Source organism: Tachypleus tridentatus, chromosome 13 (assembly GCF_004210375.1).
Source record: "Tachypleus tridentatus isolate NWPU-2018 chromosome 13, ASM421037v1, whole genome shotgun sequence".
Classification (NCBI taxonomy): Eukaryota; Metazoa; Arthropoda; class Merostomata; order Xiphosura; family Limulidae; genus Tachypleus; species Tachypleus tridentatus.
The window spans coordinates 47255715-47268051 of NC_134837.1; the positions used below are offsets into that span (position 1 = coordinate 47255715).

Here is a 12337-nt window from a genome sequence, read left to right on the forward strand (position 1 = left end):
GATCCACCCGAAACACCTATTATAACTGGGTATTCAAGAAAAAGTATAATTAAAAAAGGTGATATTGTTTCTTTAACGTGCATTTCCAAGGGAGGAAATCCGCCTGCTCAATTACGTTGGTTTATGCATAACGTATCCCTGAATGGAAACTACAACTACAGTAACAGTATAGCTGCAAGCATATTGACCTTCACTGCAACAGCAGACGATAACAGCGCCACCTATCGCTGTGAGGCGATTAACAATGTAATAGATAAGCCGCTATCAACATCGATAATCCTTTCCGTCCACTGTAAGTAATTTATTTCCTCTAACATTTACTTTGTAATGCTATAAAACAGCTAATTAGTTTTGTTAAATCACATCACTGTCGTATCTGTCACACGATGGAAGATGAAAATTAATTCGTATGCAGGAATTCAACAGACTAACAAATAAGATAATGAGAACCGATAACATTTCGAAGGAAAACTTATATTTTTCATATTTACTTTACGTACAGCTCAAATTATACTCTTTTTCGTAATTAGGTATGAACTTGTTTGAAAAAGTTTATGATATATTTATGCAAAATAAGGTGATCTGTTGTCATTCCTAATTATGAATTATTCACCAGAGTAAAAATATATATGTAAAAACGGATCGTTTAGGTTGAGAAAATATTTTACGTAGAGGAGCGAACAACGTTTCGACCTTCTACGGTCATCGTCAGGTTTACAAAGAAAGAAAGAGGTAACTGACCGGAAGCTGACCACATGTTTGAAAGGATTGTGTAACTGAGAGTCGGAATGTAAAGGGCGGTGTTAGATGTTTGAATATATAATTTTATATTATTTATCATATTATTTTAATATAGGTATAAAAATGTTTCTTTGTATTGGTTTATTTTGGGTTTAAGTTTTTGTATAAGGAAGGCTTCTTTAATTTTGCGTTTGTTTATGTTTCTTTCTTTATTTAGTATATGAGTGTTTTCTATGGTTATGTTGTGTTTATTTGACTTGCAGTGTTCCAAAACGTGTGAAGGTGACTTTTTATGTTCTTTGAATCTGGTTTCCATTTTTCTACTTGTTTCTCCAATATAGAAGTCGTGGCAATTATCACATTGTATTTTATAAATAATGTTGGTGTGGTGTTTGTCATTGTAGGTTTTACATAGTATAGGCCTCAATATTGTGCCTGGTTTTTGAATAAATTTGGTATTAACTGGAATGTCATATTTTGTTACTAGTTTTTGCCAAATGTTGGTTATTTTTCTGCTGATGTCGGGAATATATGGTATGCAGCAGTATATGGTTTCGTGATTTTTTGATTCGTGAGATATATTTACTTTTGTTGGTTGATTTTGCTTTCTGTCTAGGTGTGTGCGTATAATGTTTTCTGCAGTTTGTGGAGGAAACTTATTGATGTTGATGAAGTATTGTTTTATTTTGTTTAATTCATTGTTAAATTTATCTGGTGAGCATAGTTTTATGGCTGTGTTTATTTGGTTTATAAGTATGTTGGGATATTTTGTTTTGTTTTATGTGCTGAGTCCCAAGGAATGTATAGTCCAGTATGGGTGATTTTTCGGTGGGTTTTTGTTTTAAATTGTGTGTCTGTTCTTGTAATTTTGAGGTTAAGAAATAATATTTGATTGCTTTCTTCCTGTTCACATGTAAAGTTAATGTTGGGATCTATAGAGTTAATGTTATTGAAAAAATTAAGTGTGTGTTTTGTAGATCTGAATCTCGCAACCGTGTACCAGTATAGTGGTGGATGTAATGCTGTGTTAATTGTTTGTGTTTCATCTTGTGTCATAAACATATTGGCTAGAACTGGTGATACTGGGTTGCCCATGCTTAAACCATTTGTTTGTATATAGTTGTGGGTGTTGAACATGAAGTTTGTTTTCATCGTGGTGAATTCTATGAGGGTTACTAACTGGTTGCTGGGAATGTCCATAGATGGGTTTTGGTCTCGGATATAGAGTTTTAAGGCTATCTTGCAGGCTTCAGTGGTTGGAACGTCTGTAAAGAGGGATATAACATTGAAACTGACCATTAAGGCTTTATGATTAAGTTGATTAAGATTAGACTTGAAATTAAAAGAGTCTTTGATGAATGAGCTGGCTGATGTTACATATTTGGAGAATGCCCATGCTACGTATTTACCAAGATTGTAATTTAACGATTCATATGTGGACATTATTGGATGTAATGGACAATCTGGTTTATGAGGTTTGGGGATGCCGTATATTTGTGGTATGCATGAGTCGGTTTTACGTAGGTAGGAATAAAGTGTTTATGAAATTGTGTTGGCTTTTTTCATTTTTGGTAGTATTTTGTTTAGTTGCGTTTCGTGTGTCTTTGTTAGATTTGTGTGTATTGGTTTAAATTTGTTAGTGTCTAATAGAATGTTCTTCATTTTTTGGGTCTATTCGTTCGTGTTCAATATGCCTATAGCCTCACCTTTATCTGCTTTTAAAATTTTTATGTTTTTGTCTTGTTTTAGGTGTTTAATGGAATTAATGTCTCTTTTTGTAAGAATGTATTTTAGCTTTCGGTTATGTGAAATTATGTTGATGGTTTTGTGAGAAAATTCTTTGAAAAATCGTTTAAGAAGTTGTTTTTATGGTGTTTCTGGAGAATATAAATTTTTAATTTTTCCTGAGAAGTTTGGCTGTTGGATGTCAATAACATTTTCTAAATTGTCTTCTTTCTGTCGGTTGTTTTCTTGTTTTTGTTTTCTGTAGAAAGTATCACAAGTCTCCTGGCTAGATTATCTAAACATGCTTTAATTTCTAAGGTTGGAATGTACCTAGGTGTTATTGCGAAGTTGAGTCCTTTGTTAAGTAGATGTATCTCGTCTGTGTTTAATTGTAGGTCGGATCTGTTAATTCTGAGGTTAGTCAACGATTTGTCGTGTTATCTTTTCTGTTGTTTGCATCTTAGTTTTTCTATTTTTTTTGTGGCAGATCTCTTTGTCTCTGTCATTCCTCGTGTTGATTTGGTTTATGTTTTGTTGTATAATAAATAATATAAAGTTATATATTCAAACATCTAACACCGCCCTCTACATTCCGACTCTCAGTTACACAATCCCTTTCAAACATGTGGTCAGCTTCCGGTCAGTTACCTCTTTCTTTCTTTGTAAACCTGACGATGACCGTTGAAGGTCGAAACGTTGTTCGCTCCTCTACGTAAAATATTTTCTCAACCCAAACGATCCGTTTTTACATATATATTTTTCTCTACAAGTGGGTTTTCGACATCACTGATTATTCACCAGAGTGAAATCAGATGTGTGTATGTGTGTGTTTTCTTATAGCAAAGCCACATCCGGCTATCTGCTGAGCCCACCAAGGGGAATCGAACCGCTGATTTTGCGTTGTAAATCCGTAGACATTCCGCTGTACTAGCGGGAGGCAAAATCAGATGGTCAGCAGAACCCTAATTTTAATTACTCATAACAAGTCGTTTACTATCAATCTTTTAAACGCATCCACAGATTACAGCAAGGGTTGTGTGTGCGTGTTTTCTTATAGCAACGCCACATCGGGCTATCTGCTGATACAGCAAGGGGAGTACACGGATTCAAATCCAGTTTATCAGCTCTGAAATCCAAAGCTTCACCTTAAAGCCAACCTGAACTCATCAAAACAAATATTCAAAATCTGTAATTTTATGTTTAAATTTCAAAATAGAAAAAAAATGCGTAGCCTCCTCTTTTTCTACATTTACAAATGAGGACAACATTAATCTTATATTTCATTGACACTTCAATGTAAGATGATTACTTAACTTGTTTGTTATTGAATGGTTTCTATAAAAACGAGACTTTAAATATCTTAGAGTGCATGAGGTATATTAGGATAGCCATCTTTGTGAAGAAATAATATCATTTTTAAATTTTGTAATTAAGAAATTTTGATGAGTACTCATTCTAATATTGATCTTATTCAAGTAAATATTTATTTAGCCAAAGCATAAGCAAGTTTGTTTGTTTTTATCAAGTATACTTGTGCGTATTCTTATACTGCTCAGTGAAAACTTGGTGAAAAGACGTAAATACCAAGCTCAGTATACGAAGGCCCGTTATAGCCTTGTTATAAAGCACTCGATTCGTAATCCGAGGGTCGCGGATTCGAATACCCCGTCACACCAAACATACTCGCCCTTTCAGCCGTAGGGGCGTTATAATGGGACGATCAATCACACTTTCCTTGGTAAAAGAGTAGACCAAAAGTTGGCAGTGGTTGGTGATGAATAGCTGTCTTCCTTCTAGTTTTACTCTGCTAAATTAAGGACGGCTAGCGTAGATAGCCCTCGAGCAGTTTTGAGCAAAATTCAAAATAAACCATTATACGACTAAAATTGTTCAATACAATGGTGATCCTGTAACGTTTGGCTACAAAGAAAATGTAATCAAACTATTTCTATTTCTAAAACATTGTTAACATTTACTACTTGAAAATTAGCCTCGCTATTGATAATATTGTTTTCTGATTAATATTCATATTAAATCAATTACTTATAATAATTACATTTAAATATACATATATTTCAATAATTATTATTTTTAGTTCCACCAGAAGGAGTTTATGTAACTGGACCGGCTGAAGCTAGGAGAGGAGACATCGTTACTGTTACCTGTACCACCTCTCCTAGTAATCCTGTACCTAAAGTTAGGTGGCGAATAAATGGAATATATATCGTTGGCGACGAAGAGTATACAACAGAAACAGCTGATGGATGGGTCATCAAATCTAAGCTCACTGTTTCTCTCACCAGGCAGGTAAATTCTCCAATTATTAACAGAAAAAGATATCCCTTAAATTTTCCAGATGAAATACATGTTATTAGGTACATATACCTAAGTCGAAATAAAGTGTGGTTTAAACCGGTTAAATGTGTTTTATTGACTTATTCATCGAATTCAAAGACCCTTTGTCAGTAGTTTGCTAATCACGAGATATCTTTAACTCTTCTGTTTTCCCAAGGGAGTGTAGAAACGGAGACTATATTCAACAAGTGGTTGAAATGTTACGCTTGTCGAATATAGTCTCCGTTTCTGATACCAACGACAAATTTGTTTTTAGTTGTGAATTATTATTAACCTACTATCAGAGGACTATGAAAGGAAATAATTTCATTGAGTAGTAATTAGCTATAACTTTAAGTAAAACTTTTAAAAAAACAAAAAATTTACCACCCTAGTAACACAGCACCATGTGTACGAATTCCCACAATATTTGCAAGAAAACTGGTTCCTGATACCTGTGGTGTAGCTTTGTGCTCAATTCTAAATAAAAAATATAAAAAAACTTTCGTAATTATTTGTTTTTGCATTCATGCAAGTTTATTTGTTTAACTTTAAAACATGATTCGTAAAACGTTTTAGAGTTTAGCTGATTTTACAGCTTTTCGGCACATATTGTTATTGACGTTCAATTTCATACAAAGAAGTAACAAATATATTGGTAGAAGTATGTAAAACAATGGCAAATTTAAAGCCTTGTTAAGGTTCAATCAGCAATTTGAAAAAGTATTCTAAGAAATTTATTAAATTTAATTTGTATATCTTATTTACAAAAGACTTGTATATACAGATGTCATGTGCAGCAAACAGCCATCTATCCCAAACTTCAACTTTACAATATTAGTAAATAAAATGTATTTTTTAAGGATTTATATTTTTATTTTTTTGCTTATCTTAGTTTCGCACGATTTAATATTGTGAGTGATAGTATGGTTAAATATATATATGTATTTAATATTTTAGGATGCTGACACAAAGAATATTATTTGTCGAGCAGGAGACGATAATATTGGATACAGTAATGGAAGTTTACAGATCAAAGTTACATGTAAGGATACCATGTTTATATTTATAGATGAAGAAGCTTTAATATAATTAATTAATAATTCATATTGAATTATTTTCATTATAGTAATCGTTTATGCACCATTGACACCGGTATTTATTATAATCAATACGCGAACGCGAATGAAAACAAAACAAAGCAGTATACTCTTAGAAGAGTAACGGTCAATTAGATTGTAAATATTTAACCGTACAATATTAACAATGACATTATTTTAAGATTTACGCTGCTCTGGCAGAATATAATAAGCAGTTTTACCATAAACTTGACATTTATTATATCATGCACAAAACTGATCAGAAATACGCTATCAGCGTATATATTTAGTAATTTTAGACATAACTATAATTTCATATAAAATATATGCTTATTATGGTTTGTTTTATACGTAACTAAATGACGCTGTCAGTGGGGGATATAAAATTAAAATTAGGTTTATCTCACATGAAACATATCGTTTGATTTAAGTAGATGCGCTCATAAATAAATCCATAATCCCGGTGATGGTTTCTTAAACCATTAAATTGCAGAATTAATTTTTCACAAATCTTTTACTAAGAAACGTACTGGTGTTGGTTTTTAATTTATTTGATACTTAGAAGTTTACATGTAAATTTCAAGTTAAAAAACAAAAAAAAATTTCTAACCCATCTTTCATGTGCCATGAACCGAAACTTCGGGATTAAACACCATTAATGAACAATTTTGGAGTTAGATTAAAGTATATATAATTTAAAAAAGTTTTTGTATTAGAGAAAAATGCTCAATCAAACTATTTTATTGTGTTACGTTTTACAGACCGAAATTATTTCCTTAAATAATACTACACACTTGTTATTTAGAAACAAATAAAACCCTGATAAACCTCATTCGTAATAATCACAAAGGAGCTAGATTTAATCTTTGCCTATTATTAACGTACTTTGTATATTTAGTATTTACCACGCACTGTAAACCTAGAACATTGTAAACTGACATAAACGTGCATACTGTCTGACTAAAAATAATGGAAAAAGTAAGTAGTCATAGAAAATATCTACTCTATAACATATACAGATTGAAATGGCCATGTAGTATCACAATTGGTGGCCATTCAGCAGGCTTTTTTTACTTAAATTGGTAAGGGAACTAACTAAGGTGTCTATTAAGATAATTTCCTGGGCGTTTCTGGAATTGTAAAGTTTCCAGAAATTCATTTCCGGATTGCAGAACTCTGGTCACAAGAAGATGATAACAAATTTAACCCGTAGACATCTGCCACCTTCTGTGACAAAAAACACATGTATTATTGTGGCACCATTGATAGAACCTAATAATAACGTGCTATATACGATGCGTTTTGGACTTGGAAGCAGGTCAGCTTTACAAAAAAAGCTTCATATCAAGACAATGAACAAAAAGCTTGCATGCAGTGATACTTGGACCAATGATACAAAAGGTGGAAGAATTCAGTTATGGCAGAGGACTCATCAAATGCTGTACGCATTCGTAATTGCAACAGCTCAGGTTGCTAAAGGAAATGACATGATCTTGGCATAGTCGCGGTTTCTTCATCTCATAGTGATATTACGTGCCATCTTGTAAATAATATAGCATTGTGGCAGATCTTATTCGTTTCTAAATGCTACTTCTTGGTAGAGTTGAGAACGAAAGTTTCAAGACAACAATGTCACCATCTATTACGCCTGTATGGTGCAGGATTGTTCATGTAGAACATAACTATGTCTTTACGCATCAATCTAGCCAGTCCAATATCATGATATCAGCTATATCGTACATCTCTTGTGGAAAAATTGTTGTAAATACTTTATGATGTCTTATGGCACCTTGTGCAATCCAGGCTGTATTGAAATGAAACTGTCAATTAAGCAAAAGAGTGGTCCTACTTAATATTAAGATAATTCGTACTCTGATATTTGGTCATGGATCATGATATAATTTTATTTTTGGTGATAATTATTCTTTGCTTATATTTTCTTAACGGCACTTTAAGTTGGTGATTTTAGAGCAAATGCTAATTTCAAAACAGAAACAGACCTTTGGTTTAATTAGCTTTTTTTGCTTGAAAAATTGTTAAAAAACAAATAAATCTAAATATCACACAATATTTATTTGCAAAGGTATAAATTATGGTACACTTCTAATGAAAAAGGATAAATGTACAAAGGAGGCCGTGTTTTAAAAATTAAATACCCAGCCAGACAAACAATAACAAATATGATACGAAGTAAACTATATTGTGGGACTTGCATCAGACAACACCTCCGATGTTAGGTTTACAATTTACTCTGTCCATAATGTGCCCCTTAATTCTCCAAATACCTCTTTATACTAGGATACAATTTGTCCTTACAAAAGTGTAGTTTTATCTTATTTTTACTGTTCTCTGACGTTTAAGTGCAGCGCTTTTCGTTTTTGGCTTAAATATCTATTTTTTAAACATTATCTAAAGTAAAAGTAACCTGCTGTGCTATGTTCTTTTCCTTTAGATTTTTTTCAGTCGCTTAAAAGCTATTTCTTATTAAATTACCATTTTATGTTACCTAAAAGAAGTTTTATCTACTACAAGAACATAAATTAACTCTTAAACTCGACAAAACGTTTCAACAAAGTTTACAACCTGCCATCAGAAAATACACGAAAAGAGAAAATATTTAAGCTAAAAATTTCCCATCACTTAACAGATGGCCAGCAAGGTCAGATGGTTAAGGCATACCCATTTAATGAAGAATCAGATAAAGGTATTCTGTATGCGGTAACTATAATTTTAAAAACGTTGTGCAGTTCGTGCTAAAATCATTTCTATCTATAAAATCAATATTGACGTGTTCTATTTGAACTGAATGACAACACATATAATTAGAGAAAAATATGGAAAAGTATTAAGATATAATACAATATATATAAAAATGATGTTTTTACTTTTATATTTCAAATAGGATACAAAATTTAGAATACGATTTGGATGGACAAACAATTTGAAATAAATGAAGAGAAAGTACTAGAATCTCCTCATAAAAATATAACATTAAATACCATAAAAAGTTATTGTAACTACGCTAATGCTTTGCATAATTATAACTAACAGTATCAAGTTGCTTTACACATAGTTACGCTTCCACACGTTTACAGTTATAATTGTAATAGGAAGCTTAGCGATAGACCATGCTACACGTTTTCAGACTTGGCATAAAGAACCAGACATAAAGTTTTCTGTTGTTAATGGACCGACTGTCTTTATCTAGAAAATTTTGGATGACGCTTCTGAGATGCCAAAGTAGATCTGTATCAGGTACATCAAATGAAGATCTGATTAGAAGGTCAAAACGTCGTCCAAAATGTTCAATATAAAGGCAGCCAGTCCATTACGAACGCCTTTCAAGTAGATTTATATTCTCCTGCGTCTATGCCTTCTATCAAACCCTTAGTTATTGTTGGTGGAATTATCCTACCTCTTGGTGAGGAGCGTTTACCGTTAGTTATACTCATGTAATGTTTTGGTGCCATTACATTAAAGATTAGGCTCGACTCATTGCACCAAGCATGCTCGCCCTTTTATCAGTGTGGGTGTTATAATGTGACAGTCAATCCCACTATTCGTTGGTAAATGAGTAGCCCAAAAGATGGCGGCAGACAGTGAACAAGAGCTGCCTTCCCTGTAAATCAGGAATGGCTTGCGCAGATACCTTTTGTATAGCTTTTCGCAAAACATGCTCGCCCTTTTACCCATGAGGGCATTATAATGTGAAGGTCAATACCGCTATTCGTTGATAAAAAAGTAGTCCAGGAGTTGGCGGTGGGTGGTGATGAGTTGTTGCCTTCCCTTTTGTCTTACACTGCAAAATTAGGGATGGCTAGCGCAGATAAACCTCGTGTAGCTTTGCGCGAAATTCAAAACAATATTAACAGTGTAATTTAATTTTTTTTTTTGCAAACTTTGTGTTCTTATGATATATAAATTAATGTCTAGAGTGAGATTATTTGCACTATGTTATCCGGCGCCATCGTAAGAAACATATTTTTATCGAACATTCCATGATTGATTATCGAATAATTATAAGTTTAACAAGGGAAGTAACAAAATAACAAAAACATGTTTTATATCTAGCAATTAATGCTAAAACTTTTGTCTCATGTCAATGAATTTGCTAATTTACGTTTCGTTAGTTCGGTATATTCACGTTAATTATAAAATTGCCGAGGCTTCATTAAACACTACAATAAGTACAAACAAATATTGCAGCATGAATTGTAATTATTAACCTCATAGTAATCATAAGATAAGTATAAATATCACACAATGGTATAAGGGCTCTGTTATGTAAGACTTATGAAAATATAAGCTATATAAGTACAGGAATATAATATATGCTTTTCGTATTTCCCTATTTTAACCAACATAAAGAAAATATAGTGTTGCCAATAAATTATTTTTCAGGTACGTTATGCTTTTTTCTTCTACGAATTCCACAAAACTAGTATGCAATTAAATTTGCTCGACTAAAAGATGCCTTTTCTTCTTCACTAGTCTGTATATGCACCCAGAAAAGCTTCTGAATTCCGTTCGTTTGTTGGTGACCAATTTTCCAATTAAGCACTACGAATGCGCAAAATAATTTGTTTGAAGAGAAGTCTATTACAAAACAATTATAATTAAATATAAAATACGTATATCAGTTGAAAATTATTTCAACGATTTTGAAGGAATATACTTGGTGTTGTTAATAACTATAATACTTAGAATATTTCGGTAGAATATTTGTTCCCCTGCTTTGAAGAAGAATGTAATTTTGTACTGTTTTTTTCTTCGATTTTATAATGTTGTTTGGTTAATTTGTGTTGACAATATCATGAAATGTAAGACTTGAAAAAGTAAGAACGCAAACATAAACATGATGGTTGTTACATCATTGTAAAACATACATTTGTATAATTCGTCCAAAGTAAAATCAGAACGTCTTTAGTTTGTTTCGTATTCTTATTGCTTTCCTTTGAACGCATAAAATTTAGGAACCTATACTTATGGGCTATATTAAAATCATTTCACGTTGTTTACTGGAAATGCTGGAAACCGTTTTTCTCTAGGTACTCTATGCAATACTATTAATCCTATCCTATTATTATACTAACTCTCAGTCAGAGTTTAATAAAGTACAATAGCATTTAGAAAATGCATAGCTGAGGTGTATTCCAAATTTAAAAAACAAAACAAAACATAATCAAAATCTGGACATTACCTTAAAAAGAAAATAAATCATAATAGTAAAATTAAAGGCGTTCTAGGTGAATCGTACCAATGAATTCGCGCATGGTGTTTCTGACTTGATATATATGTATATATCAAGTCAGAAACGCCATGCTGCTCCATCAACCTTACATACTTCACATAAAAAAAAGAATTATTTTCAGGTACGTGACGTAAATTCAAGTATTTTAAGAAAGTCGATAGGAGCGTTGATGCCTTATAGACAAGACCTCATAAGAATGTTTGAGAACGTAGAAAGCATTAAAAAATGGAACTCAAACATATATCACCACACAGCACTGAATGTTTTGTTGTTGTCGCGGCGAGCTAGATACATATGGTCTAATCAACTCATAGATGTAGAGATACTGTTTCAACAAGGTCGATGTTGTGGTGAAAAGGACTTTCATGTTATTATCCGTGTAATTTTATCATAGTAAAAAAGTCAGGAAATATCTGCGCTCGTGGTAATAGATAAAACGTAATATTATGATAGAGCTCTATTTAGATACTTGCAAGGTTAAGATGACTAAGAAATGAAATAATACCAAAAATCATCGTAACGTAAGACTATCTTAACTATTTCTAACTGATATAGATTAGAAAATATGGATTTTTAGTTTTGAAATGTCATTGCATATATGCTTATTTCATCGTAACCTCATAAAATGTCATATGTACAGTGAGATCTGAAAATAATGAACTGAGAGAAATTTAAACACATTATTCGTAACAAAAGGATAAATTATCAGAACAATGCTCGAGCCACAAAAGATATCAAAACATACTTCTTTAAGAAATTTTGCTACGCTTCATAAGCCATTTTTTGTTTTAATTAAAATTCCAACACAAACAACTTGGTTTTAATGGATACAAACAAAACTCCAGAATAAGAGCATTGTACAATGCTCAATTATTACATCCTTGCAAATCTTAAAATCACATATATTTCCATAAGTTTCTGGAGACAAATTTCAAAATATTGATCTATGATGGGCACCATGCTATACTATGCAAACTAAGGTGTTTCAATTACAAAAAACAAACAAACTTGAGTTTTGTTTTACTTTCATTCTTGCAATATGAGCAGTAAAATCGCAGATAAGGCATTATGGTTAAATTTGGTTATACCACACACTGCTCTGTTATGTCATAGAGGATGTAGTTGTTACAAAGGAAGTGGCTTATAAGAGGAGCTGTATATATATATATATATTAGCTAAACTACA

General features: G+C 32.2%; 1 protein-coding gene across 1 annotated transcript in view; it reads left to right on the top strand.

Moving 5' to 3' along the window:
• The window catches only part of LOC143238036 (nephrin-like), a 154318-nt gene that overhangs the window by 102361 nt on the left and 39620 nt on the right, over nucleotides 1-12337 (top strand). Inside the window, exons 7-9 of the mRNA XM_076477934.1 lie at nucleotides 2-292; nucleotides 4562-4773; nucleotides 5761-5845. Coding sequence (XP_076334049.1) covers nucleotides 2-292; nucleotides 4562-4773; nucleotides 5761-5845 — 588 coding nt within the window. The remainder of the gene's footprint in view (nucleotide 1; nucleotides 293-4561; nucleotides 4774-5760; nucleotides 5846-12337) is intronic.